The sequence below is a fragment of the Raphanus sativus genome, chromosome 6 (assembly GCF_000801105.2).
Source record: "Raphanus sativus cultivar WK10039 chromosome 6, ASM80110v3, whole genome shotgun sequence".
NCBI lineage: Eukaryota > Viridiplantae > Streptophyta > Magnoliopsida > Brassicales > Brassicaceae > Raphanus > Raphanus sativus.
This window is the reverse complement of record NC_079516.1, coordinates 24,425,375-24,450,455: the sequence shown is the minus strand read 5'-3', so window position 1 is coordinate 24,450,455 and position 25,081 is coordinate 24,425,375. Positions and strand designations below refer to the sequence as shown.

The 25,081-nt window shown below is 28.6% G+C and overlaps 1 protein-coding gene and 1 pseudogene across 1 annotated transcript; both read left to right on the top strand.

Moving 5' to 3' along the window:
* The first annotated feature begins 16,715 nt into the window (after positions 1-16,715).
* On the top strand, positions 16,716-19,383 carry LOC108806634 (uncharacterized). The gene is made up of 5 exons (XM_018578796.2): positions 16,716-16,974; positions 17,053-17,143; positions 18,318-18,848; positions 18,934-19,021; positions 19,117-19,383. Exons 1-5 carry the CDS (start codon positions 16,892-16,894, stop codon positions 19,140-19,142), a joined length of 819 nt encoding a protein of 272 aa, XP_018434298.1. The 5' UTR covers positions 16,716-16,891; the 3' UTR covers positions 19,143-19,383.
* Positions 19,384-23,540: 4,157 nt separating this feature from the next.
* On the top strand, positions 23,541-24,877 carry LOC108810007 (ethylene-responsive transcription factor RAP2-2-like; annotated as a pseudogene).
* The last annotated feature ends 204 nt before the right edge of the window (positions 24,878-25,081 follow it).

Sequence of the window (25,081 nt, the reverse complement as noted above, 5' to 3'; positions counted from 1 at the left end):
ATTTTAAATAACTTTAGCAACCAGGCAACGTTTTTAAATTTCTCTTATATTGGAAATAATGATTCTTTTTTAAGTTAAGTTTTAAGAGTATATTAATCATGTTCACGGTTTTTGAAATGTAAACACGGATAACATGCATCAGGAAAGTTATTGGTTTCCTTGCACAGTGTAACATGGGAAGATACCATAGAGTTTTTGTGTCAATATCAATAGACCAGATGTTAGACTTTTGGACTTGAATGGCCATCAATTACTAAACATTATTAGAATGGGATGAGTGGAATTTCTAGATTTATTATATGACGTTACGTCGACTGCGTTAAAGAAGGAGAATCGTAAAGGCTCTATTCTCCATCGTCAACATCAAATAAAAAGAAACCCTGTAAACCAGTGTTTTGACACCCGACCCGGACATTAAACCGAACGATTTACCGGGTCTCTGGATCATTGGATCAACCGTGGGTGAACCGCGATTTAGTAAATGAATTAGTATAGATATCTATAGTAATAAAGTTGAGTTTTTTATACTAATAATAGATATCTTTACTAATATAATAATATATTAGCTATGAAAATAAATATATAAAAACTATTAAATGTTTTCAAACATAAAGTAATAGTTTGGATATGTATCTATTTTATGTTTAATTTTTTTTTGAAAATACTTAACTTTAGTTTCCATTTTTGTATTTTTATTTGACATACAAAATATTAAGAAATATTTTAAAGTATTTTAAAAAAATATGTAACATAAGAGTTATGAAATCTAAAAAAAATCAAGACATAAAATTCATAATAAATTAAACTTCAAATCCAAAATTAAAATATCATTGTAATAAATTGTCAATAATAAAAATAAACTAACACCTAATCACAATTAACACCAAACACATTAAATAAAATTGAGAAAATATTTTAATTATTAAAAGGAAAATGCCACATGGCATTTTATTAAATGTATTTTCTTAATACTAATATAATATATATAACATTTCTAATTACTTTAATCATGATATCCTCTGATATCATTTAATTTAAAATATAAATATCTAAATTTAAAAATTCTTACAAATTTGTTGAAAAAGATTATACAAGATCTTAAATGTCAAAAATTGTACATTTATATTTCAGTAATTTCGAGTTTAGTCATGAAATGTTATTATACATTATTATTATATATACAGTTATAATTCTTAAAATGAAAAAATAAAATCATATCTTATTTTATCTATTTATGATAATATCTACCATTTTAAAAGAAACCATTTTTGTCATCGACTTGTACAGACTCAAGAAGATTCTGTAAAAGAAACCATTATATTGAACTAAAATGATAAAAATATTTTAAATAGATAAGTTAATATATTTTATTTTCATAAATATAAAACATTTATGCTAAAAATATGATATGTTGGTAGAACAGTTTAACATTAGTAAAATATATAATACATGTATAAAAATTAACTTATCATAAATTTTATATATACAGTAATTTATTATCTAAAATGAATAAACATAAAAATTGCTAAAGTAAATCTAACGCTTTGAGTTACAGGTCAGGATCATAATAAATTAAATATAAATAATTTTCAAATATATATTTCTGCACATAAAATTGGTTTTATAATCAAACGCAAATTCAATAGGACAAATATATAATAAAAATTAATATATGTAATGATTTGAATTAATTAATTAATTTACAACATGAAAAGTATAATATATTGTGTTCGAAAATATTATATACAAATTTAAATATATGCTACTAATTATATTTATATACATATATAACTTGAAATAAATAGCATACACTTGTGCAGATCCAGATCTAATATATATTTAATTCATTTAAGCTAGTATCGGTTCTGGGAGGAAGCCGTGGAAACACCAGCTTCTGTTTTTTTTTTAAATAAATAAAATATCAGCCTTCAATTTTGTAAAATTTTCATTAGTTCAACTGGTAAAACAGCTATACTATGTAAATATCTTGTCACGGGTTAAATTCTTTTCCAACTACAATTTTTTCTCTAAATATATTTAGGTCCAATATTTGTTTAAACTTCCGGCCCAAATGTTTTTTACAAATTTCAAAGTCAGGCTGAAAAGTAGAAACTTCCGATTATCTAATACCCACATTTAATCAGTAACGATGACATGATCCAAAATCTTGGCAATGCGGGTTTAGGTACTGCGTTTTGTGTGACCTTATATATAATATATATATATATATATATTTTTTTTTTTTTTGATAAACATGTGACCTTATATATTCCTTCTTAAGTTGTTGAAAATTTCTTATGTTATGAGAGACTATTCAAAATTTGCAATGTGTGTCTAGTAAATATAGCCTGAAGAATGTAGAAAAATGTCAAATGACAACAAACTAACGAATCCTAAGCTTCAAATGTTTCGAGTTTCCTTTTCCACTACCTTTTAGTTTTTTTTTTTTTTTTGACAGCAACCACCTTTTAGATTTTTTTATCGGGTTTGTTATATACTCTATATACAAGTCCTGTACGATGGCAAATACTCATCATTTTCTAATGGATCTATTCTATTAATTCTTCTGTATGACCAGTTGATAAAAAGTTGTGTCAAACTATTATTATTCTCTTTATATAAAAATATCTAATTTTATTTACACTAAACTGCTGTTAATCTTATACTATATATTTTTACCTTTTAGCGGATATTAATAGTAACCTCCTCCATTAGTTCCTATATTCTCGGGAATCAGCACCCATAACTCCCAAACATAAAAGAATGACTTTTCGTGTTTTAGTTTGTTTTTTGTTTCAAATTGAACAATAATACAAGCAAAGACATTATGTTTACATCGACGGTTGGGAAAATTGTATACCATTTGTTTGCTTGACATAAATGAATCCACTATAAAAAAGAGAGAGTACAATTCTTGCATCAGTGAAGCCCAACCTAAAATAAATATAAACTCAATTTAATAATATTTGTTAACTTAATAATATATAGTTATAATAAATATTTGTTATTATCACCATATACAGTTACCGAACAGCCCATGAGTATAAATGAATATATAAAAATATATAACTAACATAATATATAATTTTCAAACTAAATTAAATTTACACCAATGAAATAAAAATAAAAATCAATTAAGTTAAATAATATATAAGAGAACTGTTTTATAAGAAACTGATCTTTTATCTACTTGCAAATAGTCTAGGTTAGACCATTACATTTAATTATTTTCCTATTATTTCTTTTACATTTAACTTAATTATCTATTATATTAATTTGGAACATAATCTATTATATATATTTACTCCAACTATTATTTTCCTTTATTTAAAGATAAATTAAAGGCCCTAAAATTAATTAGAATATATTTTGATTAAGACTTATACATAAATATGATTATAAACAAAAAAACATATATGATTACAAAAAAATAAAATGAAAATTAAATTTATAAAAATGTACAACTCAAAATATTAAATATTCGGAATATATATATATTAAAATTAAAACAGAAAAATATATAAACTGATGGAAATATATTTCTTATGAAACTTTAAAAGTTATATATATATAATATATATACATATTTATATATCTATTCTATTAATTCTTCTGTATGACCAGTTGATAAAAGGTTGTGTCCAACTATTATTATTCTCTTTATATAAAAATATCTAATTTTATTTACACTAAACTGCTGTTAATCTTATACTATATATTTTTACCTTTTAGCGGATATTAATAGTAACCTCCTCCATTAGTTCCTATATTCTCGGGAATCAGCACCCATAACTCCCAGACATAAAAGAATGACTTTTCGTGCTTTAGTTTGTTTTTTGTTTCAAATTGAACGATAATACAAGTAAAGACATTATGTTTACATCGACTGTTGGGAAAATTGTATACCATTTGTTTGCTTGACATAAATGAATCCACTATAAAAAAAAGAGAGAGTACAATTCTTGCATCAGTGAAGCCCAACCTAAAATAAATATAAACTCAATTTAATAATATTTGTTAACTTAATAATATATAGTTATAATAAATATTTGTTATTATCACCATATACAGTTACCGAACAGCCCAGGAGTATAAATGAATATATAAAATATATAACTAACATAATATATAATTTTCAAACTAAATTAAAATTTACACCAATGAAATAAAAATAAAAATCAATTAAGTTAAATAATATATAAGAGAACTGTTTTATAAGAAACTGATCTTTTATCTACTTGCAAATAGTCTAGGTTAGACCATTACATTTAATTATTTTCCTATTATTTCTTTTACAACTAACTTAATTATCTATTATATTAAATTTGGAACATAATCTATTAATATATATTTACTCCAACTATTATTTTCCTTTATTTAAAGATAAATTAAAGGCCCTAAAATTAATTAGAATATATTTTGATTAAGACTTATACATAAATATGATTATAAACAAAAAACATATATGATTACAAAAAATAAAATGAAAATTAAATTTCTAAAAATGTACAACTCAAAATATTAAATATTTCGGAATATATATATATATATATATTAAAATTAAAACAGAAAAATATATAAACTGATGGAAATATATTTCTTATGAAACTTTAAAAGTTATATATATATATATTTATATTTATATATTAAAATTAAAACAGAAAATATATAAACCGATGGAAATATATTTCTTATGAAACTTTAAAAGTTAACTAATAAAGTTAACGAATATTAATATTAATTAATGGTGGAAGCGGGTTGTTATTAAAATTTAATTTTATGATTGACGGGGTTCAACTGGTTTAAGTTAATTTTTAATAAAAATAAATATTCATATGAACTCATTTAGTTTAACGGGTTCTAAATAGGTTATTCGAATAAAAAATATTTATTAAATATGATTCTACTTAAAGTTAGTGAAGATCATTTTAACCCAACTACATATATATATTTATATATATAACAGAATATGTTAAAAATATTTCTTCAAACATTTTTCAAAAAAATTGTTCGGTTTTAGTTGCGGGTTGAGTTTGATATTAGTCTTTCGAATATAATAATTTAAGAACCGTTCGAGTATATAGATCATGTCTAATAGAGTATGAAACTTTTATTTTTGGGGCGATTGGAATATAAATATTCTTGACTAAATTATGTTAGGTAACTATTAAGTAAATATAATATCTTGCAAACTTTAGGAATAAATTTTTAAAATGGTTTCTGAAATGCATATGGTACAAGTGTATAATTATGTAATTTGACATATTGAATATAATCACCAAAATATATTAATTAAATTAATATTAAACACTAATGTAATTATAAAAATCACAAAATTAAATTAAATTATTTTAAAAAATAACATAAAACAAAACATATACCCGCCCTTTGAAAGGGCGGATCAAAATCTAGTCTATTCTATTAATTCTCCTGTATGACCAGTTGATAAAAAGTTGTGTCCAACTATTATTATTCTCTTTATATAAAAATATCTAATTTTATTTACACTAAACTGCTGTTAATCTTATACTATATATTTTTACCTTTTAGCGGATATTAATAGTAACCTCTTCCATTAGTTCCTATATTCTCGGGAATCAGCACCCATAACTCTCAAACATAAAAGAATGATTTTTCGTGCTTTAGTTTGTTTTCTGTTTCAAATTGAACGATAATACAAGCAAAGGCATTATGTTTACATCGACTGTTGGGAAAATTGTATACCATTTGTTTGCTTGACATAAATGAATCCACTATAAAAAAAGAGAGAGTACAATTCTTGCATCAGTGAAGCCCAACCTAAAATAAATATAAACTCAATTTTAATAGTATTTGTTAACTTAATAATATATAGTTATAATAAATATTTGTTATTATCACCATATACAGTTACCGAACAGCCCAGGAGTATAAATGAATATATAAAAATATATAACTAAAATAATATATAATTTTCAAACTAAATTAAAATTTACACCAATAAAATAAATATAAAAATAAATTAAGTTAAATAATATATAAAAGGACTGTTTTATAATAAACTGATCTTTTATCTACTTGCAAATAGTCTAGGTTAGACCATTACATTTAATTATTTTCCTATTATTTCTCTTACAACTAACTTAATTATCTATTATATTAAATTTGGAACATAATCTATTAATATATATTTACTCCAACTATTATTTTCCTTTATTTAAAGATAAATTAAAGGCCCTAAAATTAATTAGAATATATTTTGATTAAGACTTATACATAAATATGATTATAAACAAAAAAACATATATGATTACAAAAAATAAAATGAAAATTAAATTTCTAAAAATGTACAACTCAAAATATTAAATATTTCGGAATATATATATATATATATTAAAATTAAAACAGAAAAATATATAAACTGATGGAAATATATTTCTTATGAAACTTTAAAAGTTATATATATATATATATATATATATATATATATATATGTATTTATTTATATATTAAAATTAAAACAGAAAAATATATAAACCGATGGATATATATTCTTATGAAACTTTTAAAGTTAACTAATAAAGTTAACTAATATTAATATTAATTAATGGTGGAAGCGGGTTGTTATTAAAATTTAATTTTATGATTGACGGGGTTCAACTGGTTTAAGTTAATTTTTAATAAAAATAAATATTCATATGAACTCATTTAGTTTAACGGGTTCTAAATAGGTTATTCGAATAAAAAATATTTATTAAATGTGATTCTACTTAAAGTTAGTGAAGACCATTTTAACCCAACTACATATATATATATAACAGAATATGTTAAAAATATTTCTTCAAACATTTTTCAAAAAAATTGTTCGGTTTTAGTTGTGGGTTGAGTTTGATATTAGTCTTTCGAATATAATAATTTAAGAACCGTTCGAGTATATAGATCATGTCTAATAGAGTATGAAACTTTTATTTTGGGTCGATTGGAATATAAATATTCTTGACTAAATTATGTTAGGTAACTATTAAGTAAATATAATATGTTGCAAACTTTAGGAATAAAATTTTAAAATGGTTTCTGAAATGCATATGGTACAAGTGTATAATTATGTAATTTGACATATTGAATATAATCACCAAAAATATATTAAATTAAATTAATATTAAACACTAATATAATTATAAAAATCACAAAATTAAATTAAATTATTTTAAAAAATAACATAAAACAAAACATATACCCGCCCTTTGAAGAGCGGGTCAAAATCTAGTTATGTTTAAAAAGTCAAATATGTTTAAAAGGCCAGAGTAGTTATATTAGAGGTAGTGGTTTAAACTGAAAGTTTGAAACCACCTCATATGGAGGGTGTGACTAAGATTCCAAATGGAATAGGATAACCCCACTCGGTAAGCAAACATGGTTATTTAGTAGGTATATATTGATGTGCGTAAAAAATTCAAAAAAACTATACATTAGAATTTTTTTTGATAAACAATCAAATTTATTGATCAAAATTGTAACCTGGATTTACGAACTCTACAGAATTACTATTATTCTCGTAAAAGATGTTATGTCATGCTTTATACTTCTCAAAGGAATAACAAAGAAAATAACGAGCACAGCTGCATATTTCTGGTGGGATGATGGTGAGAATAAAAAAGGCATTTATTAGTTTTCGTGGGATAAGATTTGCACTCATAAAAAAGAGGGAGGACTGAATTTTAGAAATCTTCAAGATTTTCAATACAGCATTACTAGCCAAACAGTTCTGGCGTTAATAGACAAACCAAATTGTTTGTTCTCCAAAAATTTTATGGGCAGTAAACAGGTGTCAGAGGTCTGATTCTTATGGGGGGAGCTACACAAAATCAGGTAAATATTCGGTAAAATCAGGTTTCAGAACAGAATGTTTTTACCCAGACAAGACTATCAGACTGACCCTCTTTAGACCAAATATTAAACCTTTATTGTTTTTTTTTGGAAAATTAATGTTTTTCGAACTTGAGACATTTTGTATGGCAAGTATTATCGGGTACGCTACCAGTCTCGAAAAATCTAAGGAATCGTGACATCGATTGTGACACACGTTGTAGTATTTCTGGGGCAGAAGAGGAATCTATTAACCATGTAATTTTTGAATGTCCATCAACATGGGCTTTGTCCAGGATTCCATCGCCTCGTGGAATTTTTCCATTTTCACCGATGTTTACCAATATGGATTATCTCTTCTAAAGACTTAAAAAAAAAGATTTTAATTTCCCATGGATTATGTGGTATATTTGGAAGAATATGGATGATACGATTTACTCAAATAGGAATGGAAACACGCATAAGTTACTTTATAAGGCCGAAGTGGAAGGCGCACTCTGGGAAGAAGCACAGACATTGGTAGTCGGACAACATTGACAATTACAACAAAATCCTATTTGGAATTATCCGGATCATACCAGAGTTTTCTTTATTGATGGATTATGGAAAGAAGAGAATATTTATACTGGTCAAGGATGGTTCTGCAGAAAGGGGTTTTCAATGGAAGTTATGATGGGAGCAATGAATCTTCGATGTAGTTTCTCTCCTCTGCATGCAGACTGTGAAGCCTTGATCTAGGCGATGGAGTGCATGAAGACCCTCTAGTTCTCTGATGTAGTTTTCGCGACATATTATTCTCAATTGGTGCAGATGGTGTCGATACCTAAAGAACGGCCAACTTTCTCTACACAGATGGAAGAATTCAAACGGAGTAAGACTTTCTTCCCTACCTTTTGGATCAGACATATTCCAAGAGCACGAAATACTATGGCGGATAAGTTTGCATGAGGTGTGAGGAGTTCTCCTTCAGCTATGCTATATGTCGATTCAACACCTCCGGTTTGGCTACCTGAACCGGTAGTGTCAATTACTTAGTGTTGTTTTTGTTGTCATAAGAATCTTATAAAAGAGAGTATAAGAAGAGTTAACATAATTTTCAAACTAACTAGGACCGGTCCGCCCTACATGCGGGATGATAATCTGAAAATAATTTAAATAGTTAGAGAAAATGTTTTTTTTTATTTTTGTTTAATATTTTTTTATATTTTAAAATGTTTTTTTTTCTATATTAGTATGAATAATTATTTTATTGATTGTTATTATTTATTCAGTTTCATTCTCATTACAATTAACTTGATTTTTTCTTACGATTAATAAGATTATTTATTTGAAGTTTTATTCTGTTTTTATTTTAATTGTGTAGAATTGTTGATTCATTTGTTTAATTTGAAGTTATTTATTGTATAAAAAGATTGTTAAATTTTACTTTGGCTTTAGAACCAATAATTTCGTAAATTTCAAGGATCTTAGAACATTTATCTTTTGAAGTTTTTTTCTTCAACCTGTCTTACATATATTTTGATTTATTTGTATCATCTATATTTTCCAATATATCATAGTCGTATTTGCATAATATTGTTATTTTCTTGAACAAAATATAGTTATTAAAAAGTACAACCAATTATGTATTGTGGTTAAAATTCTATATTATAGTTATCTTTGGATGTCTTATGATAATGCATGATATATACTTTGATATTTTCTTTAAAAAACAATGCATTTACTCAAAAAAAAAATATGCATGGTATGTAAGTGAGGTGTTTTCTTATAAAATAAAACAATATAGACACCAACAGTCATTTATACAAAAATAATTTGGCAAATAAATTTTCAAACGATAAAATTTTTATATACTTGAAGAGAGGCTTAAATGGCATCTTACAATAAATTTACAATTATTTTTACAATCACTAAATATAATATACATTTATTTGTCTCTATTGCGGATTCTCTTTGATCCCAAAAACCTATATCTTTTTATTTTGAATTTTCTTTAATATATAAAAATAAATTTTTCATTGAATGAATACTTTGGACAGTTTCATAGATTGCAGTCGGAAGCTCATGAGTCACCGTGTTGCTGTCGAACATTTCGGGTTAGGGACGAACCCCATTTCTTCGAGCCACACACACCATCAAAATCTACCTCCCAAAACACATCATATATACGGGCACATTCCCAGTTCCGATTGCGCAACGATTAAATCCGACCAAATCTCTGAATAAATAAAACGAGGAGTTTTACTGGTCTTGACACGTGTCGCGCTCATAAGAGCCGACTTTGTGACGTGGATCCTATATGGCTTCACTAAAATAGAGAGAACATAATTTTATATATATATACAAAAATAATATATTAAAAATAATATAAATTTCATTTTCTTAGATATTAATGTATATAAAATGTTTTCTATTTTTTATGGTTTTCTAATTTTTGACTGCTAGATCTAAAATGATTTTTATAGATCTCCTAATAATAATAACAAATTCCTTGTTTCTACCAAAAATTATTTTCATTGTAATGTGGTATATGACAATAGCATGCACTCATGTAAAATAAAAAGAAATATATAATCGAATTTTACTTCTTATGTTCTTTTATAAACGTCTGTCATGACATCTAATTTACTAAAAAGAATCAACAAATTGAAAAAATTTAGTAGTATGCATGCTGCAGCCTTACAAAACTAAAATAATATGTCCTAGACATAGATTCTTTTAAATCATTAGCGTATATAGATGATTTTTTTCTAAAGGACATTACATACATCGTTCCAAAAAACTACCCGGACGAGTTAGTCCAGTGGTACTCCGAGGCTTCGGCTGAGGGAACGCGGGTTCGAAACTCGGGCGGGGAGGCGTGTCCAGGGCCTTAACCGGTACAGACGCAGGCTGGCGCCGGGCCTAGGTGGTGGGTCCCGAAGGGGCCAACACCTGGTTAATCAAAAAAAAAAAAAAAAAAAAAACTTCCGATGGCTAAATCTGTCAAGAAATCCATCGGAAATAATTGTTTCCAACAAATTTCTGACAGAAAAATGCATTGGGATTATTTCATTGGAAAAATTCGATCGGGACAAATGACTTATGTACCGAAAGAACCCCCAACAAAAAATATGTGGTAACAATCCATTAAAAAAATTTCAGTAATTATTACTGACAAATCCAATTTTTCGGTAATAAATACTGACAAACACTCAATTTGTCAAAAATATATACCAACAAATTCGTCGGGGAAATATATTAACGAACACTCTATTCGTCAAGTTTTTTTTTGAAGAATTTGTTTCGTCGAATTATCTTCTCAACGAATTTAGTTGCATCAGGATAAATTCTTGACGAAATCTTTGTTCGTCCGAATATACCCCAATTTGCGAAAAGTTGATGTTCATTGTAAAAAAAAAATTATATAATTTTCCTAACTAAAATTATATTAATTATAATACTAATTAAAGCTTTATATAATAATAAAAAGGGAAATTGGAGCCCATACACATAAGAAAAGGAAAAAAAAGCTTATACCCATAGTACAACTTTGGCTATGATATGTTATATATTATTATGTAAAGTGCCAAAAATATCCTTTCCTGCGCGTGTAAACACCAACGAGTGTTTGATCTCTTTATTCTGAAAATAAAAATTTTGTTTCTACTTTACAATATCTTGCGTACGGCAAAAAGGGATTGTAAGAAGATGTGTGGAAATCTGAATTTGGGAACGGAGAAATTAAATCAAGTATAAATGGTTCGGCTGTCCGGCATAAGTAGGATATCGTTTTTTAACTTGGAAACTGGAAATTTTTTCACTTACGGACGTCGTCCATGTAAAACAGAAAATATAGGTGAAAAGAACGATAGATTGAATTGGGGAAGAAGATGAACAGTATCATGCGGTATGTTCCATACTATTTTAAATTACAGTATAGTATGATACATTTCTTTTTCTCTTATTTTGCAATTTGTATCTCTTTCTTTGCCTCATGATTCTCCTTATTCACTACTTGATCAGTTACACTGTTTTGTTCTCCAACACCGTTGCCACTCATCATCTCTCTCTTTAAGAAAATTTTAAAGAATTTCATATATACAAAGTTTGTGGGTGTGTCGAGTATTCCATACCATAATATATATATAGCATAGTCACGTAATGGATAAGGGTTTGGGTTTAGGGTTTAGGGTTTAGGATTAAGGTTTGGGTTTAAGGTATATGGTTTGGGGTTAGGGTATATGGTTTGGGTTTAGGGGTCAGAGTTTGGTTTTAGGGTTTATGGTTTACGGTTTGGGTTTAGGGTATATGGTTTGGGTATATGGTTTGGGTTTAGGGTTTAGGGTTTGGGTTTAGGTTATATGGTTTGGGTTTAAGGTTTAGGGTTGGATTGAATTGGGGAAGAAGATGAACAATATCATGCGTCATATGTTCCATACTATTTTAAATTACAGTATAGTATGATACACTTCTTTTTCTCTTCTTTTACAATTTGTATCTCCTTCTATGCCTCCTGATTTTTCTTAGTCACTACTTGATCACTTACACTGTTTTGTTCTCCAATACCTTTGCCACTCATCATCTTTCTTTCTAAGAAACTTATAAAGAATTTCATATATACAAAGTTTGGGAGTGTGTGGAGTATTCCATACCATAATATGTATAGCATAGTCACGTAATGGATAAGGGTTTAGGTTTAGAGTTTAGGGTTTAGGATTAGGGTTTGGGTTTAGGTATATGGTTTGGGTATATGGTTTGAGTTTAGGGTTTGGATTTAGGATATATAGTTTGAGTTTAGGGTTCAGAGTTTGGGTTTAGGGTTTGGGTTTAAGGTATATATTTTGAATTTAGAGTTTAGAATTTGGGTTTAGGGTTTATGGTTTAGGGTTTGGGTTTAGAGTTTTGGGTATATGGTTTGGGTTTAGGGTATATAGTTTGAGTTTAGGGTTCAGAGTTTGGGTTTAGGGTTTATGGTTTAGGATTTGGGGTTTGGGTTTAGAGTTTTGGATATATGGTTTGGGTTTAGGGTTTAAGATATACTAGATTTTGACCCGCGCTTTTGAAGCGCGGGATATTTTACGATGAAAAATTTTATTAATAATTTAATAAATATTTTGGTAATTTTTAAAGAGTGTGTATTTAAAATATTTTTGTATTTAAATCAGTATTTTTAAATTCAACCCGATTGTGATTATACCGGTTAATCCGGAGATATGACAATTCAATTTATATTTTTAAAATATTCATATTAAAAAATCACTAAAACCCGAGACTAACCGATTGAACTAATGGATGACCGATATGTAATCTAATTGGATTTAAATTGTAAAAGTTTCATAATTTGTAATCTTATAATCGAAATTTTAAAGTTTACTATTTTGCAATTTATGAAATTATGACGTTTTACAAAATTTTAAAGAGAAAATGATAGATATAAAATAATTAAGATTAGTTATTATATTATTTGGAAACATTGATAGTAGTATAAAAAATATATTGTTTGGAAACATTGATAGTAGTATAAAGAAATAAGTATATTGTTTGGAAACATTGATAGTATTATAAAAAATAAGTATATTGTTTGGAAACATGGATAGTAGTATAAAGAAAAGAACATTAGTAATTTAATGTATGTTTAACTATAAAGTATAAATGTGTATTTAATTTAAAAACTTACAAAATAAATGTTAGGTCCAACAGAATGTTTCTGTTTTAATAAGATAGATGGTTTGGGTAAATGATATATTCTTACAAGTGAATGTTTAATTTTGTTGCAGCTTTGTCCATACTATTATGCATATAGTATGGTCGAATTTCGCTTGTGGATATCCGTTGTTTTGTTAAACTATAATGAATATTGTATAGTACGCTTTTTATTTATTTTCCCTTCCTTACGTCCACGCGCTCTCTGAAGGATAGTAGTGGTATTTTTTGAAGAACCTGTCACATCAATGAGTCTATACTGTAGAATGGACATATTCTTTAGTTTAGTGCCTCTTATGTATATCTCACAAATTCTTCCTAATAAAAATATAAGTTAAAAGAATAATCAAAATTCTTATATATTATGAGCAAAATTTTAGAAAGTTAAAAAAACATTTAAATTTTTATAATGTAAAAAAATAAAACTTATGAAAAAATAATTGCTTTATCTTTTCCATCATCATCTAATTCTGTCTCTATTGTTCCGCTAAAACTTATGAAAAAATAATTGCGTCATCTTGTCTATCATCATCTAATTCTGTCTCTATTGTTCCATCCGCTTAGACTCCAAAATAGTAATCCGAACATCTTTTTTCTTTAACTGCTCTATAATCTCATGATCAATATACATATAGATCAAGTGAAGAGGAAGAACGGGATGCATGAGCTTGTCCGACTAATCAATTTTTCCTCTTTAGAATTGTTTGAGAACAGAAAAGGTTAATTAGACGTAAATGAATTAAATAAATTAAAAAATTATTACTAAATATTTAGTTATTTACCCTGAGCACAAGGTTGTTTATTTGCCAAAAAATTATTACAAACTGTTAAAAGCCAAAAAGTCTATTTTCAGAAAAAGGTTGGAAAGAAATGACATTTTCCCTCATAGATTTTAATTTCACATGTCTTTTTGCTGGTGTAGGTCTGCCTTCAACAAATTGAGATCATTGATAGAATTACTAATGTTTTCTGCTATTTACAAAAAGTAGAGATTACGAAGAAAAAAAAAGAAAACTAACTTAAAAATATCTAAATTACTTACGAATTGATCTTCAAATAAATACTGGTGCTACCCAAGCTGCGGAGATAGACACCTTTCCCTCCATGTTTGACGCGACAGTTCCCATTGTTCGTTTTTAACTGGACTTACTTGTCCAACTTAACCCAATGCACCTGCAAATCCTCCTAGATAGTTGTTAATAATTCCGGCTTTTTGTTCTGAAACTACTCCTACGTCCACGCATGATCTGTTTATTCATAGTTGCCCACTGCATAGTGGTGGAATGCTCCAGGCACCGTTTCCGCCAACCCATATTATCAAGTAGTTCTTGCTGAAAAACAAAACAGAACATACGAATAATACATAAATATTATTAAAAAATTAATAAAAAAGATGTTTAGGAGAAATACTGCAAAGTGACGAAGTTAAATCTCGCAATCCTGGTCTAGCATGTCCTTGTAGGTTAGATATCCATGATTAAGCATTCTGTACTCAATCTTCAGAACGATCTTGCTCGACATAAATCCATTCCTATATAAATGATTCCAAACATTACTTTTCTTAATATTTTTAATATTCTTACAAGAAGAGTATGTACATTAACCGAGCTTTCTACCTCAGTTGGTAAAGGGTTCACAACTGTGAGTTCCGTCACTTGGGTTCGAATCCCGGCCACTAGGGAATTAACATTTCGGCATCGCCAGAGACAGAGGACCGACATGTGTCAACACGTGACTAGTCTGGACCACTTCTGTAAGGCCATGATACCTCTGTATAATTCAAAAAAAAAAGAGTATGTACATTTTATTTTAACTTACGGGTTTATATAGCTTTTGATTGTCATTGAGATAACACCAAAAATTCGCCAATACCATTTGCGTATTCATGTATAAATAAATTTGTCTATGAAACCATAGAAGGTTTATCCATTCATGATTGTGCTTTGTTGTGCACGAGGAAGAGTGGTATTAAGTGAAAGTGTCGGATATTTCTGACTGATTTCCCGAAGAAACTAACACATTCGTCGAGAATTTTAAAATTTCAAAATTGTATTTATAAAATGGTCATAAAATTTGACGGGAATTCCTTGGGAACTTTTGACGGATTCCCAATGAAATGTAGTGATTCTTCAAAAATTACAATGGCTAGTTAACGAATCTATGTTCCTCATGAATCTATCAAAATCATATCTTGACGGATGTTTCGTTGGTTATTCATCGGTAGTTACCAACAAAATACTGACGAAGGTTTTCACTTTCATTTTCCTTGGATTTTCGTTTGATATTTTCTATGTAAATTCTGACGAAATGATCTCCGCCGGAATTTTCTTGTAACCACTTATTTTTTTGTAGTGATAAATGTTTTTTTTTTCTTTTTGATAACCATTTGATAGATTTTTTTTATAACCGTGGTATGATCAAAGGCTTTATAGATTCAATAACTAATCACCACGAAGCCTATAAGATCCACATTTTCTTACCTTTTAAAGTGCTTCGGGTAGCCAATGAAAATCAAACCTATGGCAGTACTTACAGCTGTAAGTCTTTTACTATTAGGCCAAGACCACTTAGTTAAATTTGATAGATGTTCTTGACTACGCAATGTTATTAATGGAAAAAAATGTGCTTGCATGCTGCTTTACATGGCACTCATGTAGAGATATATTGTCGAATTTATTTATGTTATTTTTTAAACGTGTGTCATGACTCAGGATATATAGTTAGCTACAAATATACAAACTAGAAAAACAATATGCATGCTGCAGCCAAATATTCAAAAAAATGTTATATTAGATTTTTAAAGATGAGTACTTTACATAGATGTTCTTGACCACAAAATTAATTATGTGAAACTGTTATCGGAGGCTTTCACGCATGCTACCTTAATGTCTCCATCATTTCTCAATGCCATTCGACTCATCAGCATTTGACTCCTATAATAATTATACATTATAATCATTTTTATTTGTCGGCATATAATTGAGAATATTATCAGAAGAAAAAAAAGAAGAATGAAATTGGAGTGGGTTCTGGTGGCAGCAAATGATTGGGGCCTACTTCCAGGTTTACATCCTTGTCGTTTTCTTGGTTCCTAACTCGGAGCTGTAATCCTCTGCACTACAGAACATATTAAGTTCTTAACAGCTACATATAATAACAAGCCACGTTTCTATAATTAGACACAAGTTGGGGTGTCGTAAACTATACAGCTCTTTATTGTTTCAATTAAAATTAGAAAGAAATTGAAAACTAAAAAGATTTTAGAAAGAGGGAAGAAGAGAGGAGATTTCAGAGAAGAAGAATCTGTTTGGATACACTTCTTTTTGATTATCTTGCTCGTACCTTCTTCTTTGTGACGACGATGATGGTAGTTAACAGCTTCGATTTATGGCAAAAGGATGTTTTCTTCTCTGCAGCTGAAGAAGTACAAAAGTCTGCAGATATGTATGTATTGGTCTTGTCGTATTATGGACTTCTATGCAGCTTATGATAGTTTAATTAGGATTTTCTGCTTTTTCTCAGAATGGAGTCTGCTTATAGATTGTGGATTAGAGAGAAGAAAGATGACATCTTTAAGGAGCTTCAAGCAGCTTTGGGTACTGCTAAATGGCAGGTATTGTTTTGGGAACCTCTCTCTGCACAAAAGTCTTTCTTGAATAACGTTTAGTGTCTGTGTGTGTTCTTGCATTATTTTGGAGTCTCTGCACAATTTTGTTGTGAATAACTAGCGAATTAGACAAGAAAAACTTGATTGAATCAAACACTTAGATCCCTATTCATAAACCTCTACCCAATTTAAATTTAGAATAGGTTTTATAAACCAAATAGAATTTATCGGTCCAGCCAAACCGAATGTGGTCTTTTACTAGGCATAGCTTTCGGTTCAGTTTTGGTTTCATTTTTTTTTTGTTTTTAAGTTTTTTTTTTTTGTTTTAGCAAATAGGAAACTTCAGTTATATATGAAATTTGGTTCGTTTATTTGGTTTGGGTAACAATGTTAGAACCGGCTAATATCCGATAAAAGTTCGCTTCAAATTCGGTCCTGGTTTGGTTCCATTTTTTGATAATTTTGGATAATTCGGGTAAGAAATCAGTTTTCAGTTTTTTTTTTGGATTAAATATCGGATAATTCGGATAATTTTAAATATCTGGGATAAAAATATTATGGGGATAATATTAAATATTTTAGATAAAATTTATTTGGATAGTTTGTTTTTATTTTTTCTTGGGAATTCAATTTATAAATAGTATTTTAAAAAGATTTGCTAAATTTAAAACTAATTATAATTAATATTTTTATTTTCGATATGTAAACTGTATTTTAGATATTAGGGTACCCAGTTTGTTTCCCAAAAATATATGAACTGTTCGGTTATTTGTGAAATTGGTTCATTTTTTTGGTTCTGTTCCGGTTTGGTTTTGGTTCTTGGTTTATATGTCTTTGTCTTACTAGCACCCTCAGATTTAAGTCATTGTTAAAGTTAACAAATTTCTTGAATCATGCTCCCTGGTTTAGTGTGTGTGTAGTGTTGAATTTTGAAGAATGGTGTTGTTTGTTTGTTTTTTTTGCCTCATTTCTTCAAGATATTTGAGTAATTTTTTTTCTGGTTATTGCAAAATTTTATTATAAATCAGGAGTTCCATGATATGTTCTTTGAGTAGTCTCATGTTTATTGTGATGTTATCTTGGGGAGGTTTCAAGAAAGTGTTGTTTTGTTTTTCCCTTTAGTTCAAGATAATTGTGTTTTCTATATGTTAACTGCAAAATTTGAAACTATGATTTTCAGTTAGAGGAGTTTGAGAAAGCAGTAAGATTGAGCCATAGACAGTGTGGGGATGATTCTACATCCACCACACGGCACAAACAGTTTGTTGCCGCTATAGAAAACCAGATTCATCGCGTTGAAACCTCTGTCCAAGAAACTTACAGTGAGAATGGAAAAGAACCTCTCCGTTGGGTTAATCTCAGTGAAGAAGAGCGAGACGACTTGGCCATGTTTCTCTCTGGATCTTCTTTAGCCTCACATAGCTTTAGTAGTGAGAGCAGCGTCAAGTCGAGTATAGCTGAAGTTACAGGTAACGGTAATGGCTCTGAATGTGTCATAGACATTCAAGAAAGCATAAAACCAAGAAATGCAGAGAAAACAGCTGGGACAAGAAGGACATGGAGCTCACCAGATTTCAGTTCCTTGAGGATTATAGTTCCTGGTGATAATGAACAAGAAGAGGAGAAACTAGTGACACAAATCGAAGCCACTCCTAAAGTGAAAGGAACTAAGTCCATATTGTGGATGCAGAGACTTCCTGATCATACTCAGGTGAGTTCTCACAATCACCTTTGATCTAATACCTTTCTTTACTCATGATTAGGAAAGACTAACATACCTTTTATGCTCTTCTCAGCTTGGTTGCTTCCAAAATCCGATACGCTTATCATTTAATCATCCCATCAAGCTCACTGTTTCCTTAATGCTAATAGTGTTTCTTCTATGTGAGTCAATCTTCACTTGTTTTTTTCTTCCTTAAATGATTTTGATCTTGTGAGTGTTGAGTTTTTAATGAGCATTGGTGTTTTAAACGATGCAGTACCCTTCGTAGTGTATTCATCTTGAGAATTCAACCATTGTTCTCAAGAAGCTTATCATCATTCCCCAAGATCAAGTAGAGATTAAAGAGTGATTTACATTTAATTACTTTGTATTTGTTGCTTTGCTGTTCTTCAGGAAACATATAGAAAATCATAAACTTGTGACATTGATTAGAGTTTACACTTTGGTTTTGGCTCTCGCTTATGAAGAATGTAAATGTAAAATACGACGCTACATAGTTTTCAAGTATTTGTTGTCTCTGCTCTTTTCTTTTTCTTTCCTTTTCCAGTTACTAAGTGTTAACCAACAATAGTATAGGTAAGTAAGTTGATGTAGAATATGTCGCTTTTCTTTTATCAACTTAGAATATCTGGCTAAAAGACATCTGGATAGTTTTTTTTTTGTGGTTTCAGGCATTTTAGCAGTAGATGTATATGATTAGGAACTATTCAAGTATTTCTAAATTTTGCATCAATTTTAGTTTGATTTTTGGGTCAATCTGGATAATAAAACGCTGAAGTAGCTAATAATGTTTGATTTTCAAATAATATTTGGATAATACGGCTATACATAATAATCCAGGTAGTTTAAGTAAAATAAAATTAAGAACGAGAAAAAGTTTTATGATAGAAATTTTTTTAAATAACGGTAAAAATATTTTTAAAAATCTAAGAATGATAAGTTTGCTTAATTAGTTCAATTTTTTATCAAGTAAGTCAATAGTATTTAAAATTTTAAATACTCAAAAACTATATTTAATATTTTGTTTTCAACTCATCATCGATAAAATTATCACTCTTTTAGTATTTACTATGTATACTGAAAATACAAACTACAAAAATTTGATTTAAATCACAGTCACATTTTGGTTTATCCATCATACTGATAACTGTAACCTAGAAAAGTGAATTTGTTTTTAGATGTGATTCAACATACTGAAAATAGTATTTGTTGACTCTATTTTCTAATATTGATAAAAATATACATACAACAATAATTTTTTTCTGTTTATTTTTAAAGCGATAAATAGATATACTTCTAAGATTTTATTAACTATTGTCTATTTACAGTTATAAATAGAAGTTTAATTGTAATATATTAAAATAATGAAAACACAAAAAAAAACTATATGCAAAATCTATTTATCAGTTCGCTGTATTTTTTTAAATATGTGTCCCTAACTCACTAGAAATGTCACATGTGATTTCTCACTCTACATAAACTACATGTGTAATATCTCTTTCATCTGAGTTAATCAACATCATCTTTCACATTATTGATTTTGGGTTAGAGTATCTCGGAAAAGACTTTTTATTTTTAGAATTTTTAAAATTCTATATTTGAAGTTTTAAGTTGTTTTTCTCCAAAAGTAAAACTTCAAACTAACTTCAAAATTATTTGTAATTTACTCTATAATCCTTATATTTTTATATTTAATATAGATCTATAAAACTTTTATAAACAACTATAACATATATAAAGCACATTACAACAATATTAATTAATAAAATATTATACTACCATATAAATACATAATTAAATATTAAAATACAAAAAATACCGCATTATTGTTTAAAATTATTTCCTTAATGCTTCATCTTCTGTTTCAAAAAATTGTTTGGACAATATTTTAAAGATTTTAGAGATTCCCGAACAATTTTATCAGACCATTAATGTATAATAATTTTTGTCTTCATGTATCTTTTAAAAACATTGTTTTATTAAGTTTTTTTTTGTAATATTTTTGTTGTCTAATTCTAGTTTTAAAATAATATAAATTTTATTCAACTTTTTGTTTAGTTAATTTTATCAGTAAATCTTGAATTTATTAAAACATATCTGAAACAATTTTGAGATAAAAAAATTGAAAGATCAAAAAAACAAACAAAGAAAAACTTAAGAGTCATAAATATGATGTGTGATTAATTGTAAGGACCAAAATACAAAAAAAAAGATGAAACTTCAAATTTGAAGTTTTTTGAAGTTTCAATTCTCAAAACTCTAAATTTGAAATTTTAAAGTTTCTTTTGGAGAGCACAAAATTCTGTATTTGAAGTTAAAGAATTTATTTTTGGAGATGCTTTTAAGTTGGTAAATTCTATTAAAAAAAAAACATTGCAATCCTTTTAATATGATGGCAATGTCTTTTTGAAATTTTTTTCTTTCAAAAAACTGCATTTATATATAAAAACCACAATGAATCTTTATGAAATAGAAATAAGTTTTATTTTAAAACTAATTTTACGGGACTATCTTTGTATAATGGTTTACTAGTAGATGGTTTCGAACAGGGGCAGATGGACATTGTGGGGTATGGGGTCACATGCCCTCTACTGTTTTGAAAATTTTATCAAGTACTTTCAATTAATTTGGTTAAATTCTTCATAGTTTAGTGAAGAAATATGTAAAGTTAGGGTTGGGCACAAATACATGTCATCTGCGTTAAACTCATTATCTGCCCTGTATTTTCCCCGTACGCACAAGTACTTATCATAATGAAGGCAAGTAACAAGGCTGAACATTTAATTACTTGCAAGTCAAACCAAATAACAAGTCTTGAATTTATTTTAGCTATTTGGCTCATTTTGGCTCGTTACTAGACTTTCACAATATTATATAAACATTTACATTGTTATTTCAGCTAGTTTAATAATTATATATAACATATCAAACATATGGAATCAAATAATTATCTATTTGCTTTCATAAAAATTTACCCTATAATATCTCACATCGGTTGTAACATAAAAACAAAAAGATGTTTTACTATAAATAAAGACAATCACTTAATTTTAAATCATTGAAATGGAAATTTTAATTTAAAGGTTCAAATACAAAAAAAAATTACTTTAAATAAGCAATTAAAAGTACAACAAGTTACTTGCAAGTACTGTATCTCCTATACGAACGAGTACTTGATTAATCAAGTAATTGGTATTAGCAAGTACAAATACAAGACAAATTTTTTAATACTCGAATGGGGCAAGTCGGGTTACAAGTATAGAAAAAATCCCGGGTACTTGCCCCATGCCCAGCCCTAAGTAAAGTGTCTCCAGTTCAAAATTTATTTTGTTATTTTTAGCCGTATGCCCCCCAATTAAAAATGTTTCTAGATCTGCCCCTAGTTTTGAATCCTACCATGCAAAAATTTACTTCAAGAAAAAAGATTTTCTAAATGGGTTTAATTTTTTTGTTTACTTTAAATTCAATATTATGAAATTAAAATTTAGTTAATAGAATCATATTATGAAATTAACATTTAGTTAATAAAATCATATTATGAAATTAACATTTAGTTAATGTATGATTTATACCATTGAAAATCAGTGTGTTTTAGAGTTTTGTTAAATGTCATAAAGTCAAATAAATTTTAATTAAACTAATTCTTTTTTTAATTAAAATAATTCATAAATTAATTAAAATACATTTTTAATCACACACACACACACACACACACACACACACACACACACACACACACACACACACACACACACACACACACACACACACACACACACACACACACACACACATTTTACATTTTATAATATTATAAAATATTTTCAAAATTTTCTTACTTTATACAACGTTTTCTAAATAAGTAATTAGCTTTGAACCTAAAATTTTGAATTTAGTTATACATTAATATTTAATTATTATACTATTTAAAGTAATAAATAAAATATATATTCTAATATATAATTAATTAATTAAGTATAAATATAAGAACTTTAGACACTAAATATTTTATAAATAATCGTGAATGTGGATATATCCATCAAACATACATGATATTTTGATGAAAAATTAAAAAAAAGATAATCTCATTTTTATAACAAAAATATTAAAATAAAATTTTCAATATTCGAATGGGTTAAAAATACAAATTAATATTTTGTGAAAATAATTTTACTTTTAAGAGCATGATTAAAATCTAGTATCATATTAAGCTTGTTGTTTATAATCATCGAGAGTTAAGACAAGGAAACTTTAAACATTAAATTTTGATAAATAATTAAAAAATATACAATCATTAAAGTATCTATCTATATATATAAAGAAGAGTTGTTTCTCTCATGTTGACACGTCAGACGCCACGTCATAAATAGGAGCTCTCCCGCGCTGCCACGTCATAAACGCACTGTTTCACTTAAAGGGGTGTTTTCTCGAGATGGACTTCGCTTGGGCTTCTACACTCGGTACTCAACTGCTCTTCGACATGAGGCCCATCGACACCTTCCTCTGCGAAACCTAATCAACAATTTTCTTCGTATTCTTCGTCTATTCTCGATCGTCGCAACGATTGTTAAGATTCCGTAACGGTGATTGTGTCTTAAATAGTCTTTAATCCCCATTCCACTACGAATCAACCTCTTGCGTCGTTCGTCTGCCAGATCATGTATAAATACGCTTTTCTAATCTCACATTGGGAAAATCTGTGGTCGTTCGTTCAACTGCAAAGAAGAATTCGATGTGGATGATTGTGAGGAGGATGATGTCTTCGCCGATGTTAAGCCCTTTGTTTTCACCGCAGGTACAACCAAGCCCGTAGCTTCTTCCCCTCCCACTGGTATTGATTCAAATCTCAAATCTTTTGAATTGGGGGTTTGTGTTTTTATGCGTAAAATGTTTAAAGTTCAAATTTTCTTTTTGTTTCGTCTCAGTAGGAAAGATGATTGATTTGTTATAGGTTCATCTCCGTATTTTTTTTTGTCCTTTGGATTGTTATTGCTAATAGACAAAAGTTAAGATCTGAATTGCTTTTGAAGGTTTCTGGGGAAAGAGACGAGAGATATAACCTTTCTAGCTTTCTTATGTTACATGATCACTGGACTTTGTTTGTTTCTAGACATGTTGAAAGTTTGTCAAATAGTAAAAGGGTTTGACTTTTCTGTTTTTATGTGTGATCGTTTTATAAGTTCTTGAAATGAGTTAGATCTTCTGGATATTGTTTTTCAGCGTCAGTTATTGTGAAAATATGTGGAAAGGGTTGATATTGTTGGTTTTGTTACCACGTTGTTGTTGGTGAAGAGATGATGCAGTTTTGTTTGTGTGTGTATCGACCGTGCTTTATGAGTTATCATCTGATTGATTGATATTGTGTGTAAATGACTTCATTAGGTCCAGTTTCTTCTGGCAAGAAAACCATATAGTCTGGTGGACAAGCTGAGAAGTCCGCTAAGAGAAAGAGGAATAATCAGTACAGGGGGATTAGGCAGCGTCCTTGGGGGAAACGGACCGCTGCAATCCGTGATCCGAGAAAAGGCTCCCGAGAATGGCTTGGAACATTCGACACCGCCGAGGACGCAGCTAGAGCTTACGATGCAGCTGAACGCAAGATCCGTGGCAATAAAGCTAAAGTGAACTTATCAGAGGAGATGGTCCCTAGCGTCTCCCAGGAACGCCCTGCTGGTAAGACCAGTAGTCTGAAGAAGCCAGTGGCTAAACAAAACCAAAGTCCAGCTTTGGTTCAGCAGCCAACACATGTGAGTCAGTACTGCAACAACTCCTTTAGTGATGTGAGTTTTATGGAAGCGAAACTTCAGATGTACAATAATCAGTTCTTTGATGTTGGAGGTAACAGTGGATACCAGTATTTCAGTTCTGACCAGGGCAGTAACTCATTGTACTGCTATGAGTTTGGGTGGAGTGACCACGGCCGAAAGACACCTGAGATCTCTTCAAGCATTCATTATGTTTCATGTCTACACGCTATGATTCATAAATTTTAATAAATATTTTTGAGTTTTTTTTTATGAGTAATCTTCTCAGAAGAGGCACAAAAAATGATTCGACCTTATGATTTAAGAGCTTTTTTTCTTTAAAATGCAAGAGCTTTTGCACATATACGATCTCGGCAGAATCTAATATGAGTACAAAAGACAAATCAAGCTGAGCTTTACGAGATAGTTAGGGCTAAGCAGATGAAGAAGATTTTGGAGTTTTATACGGTAATAATA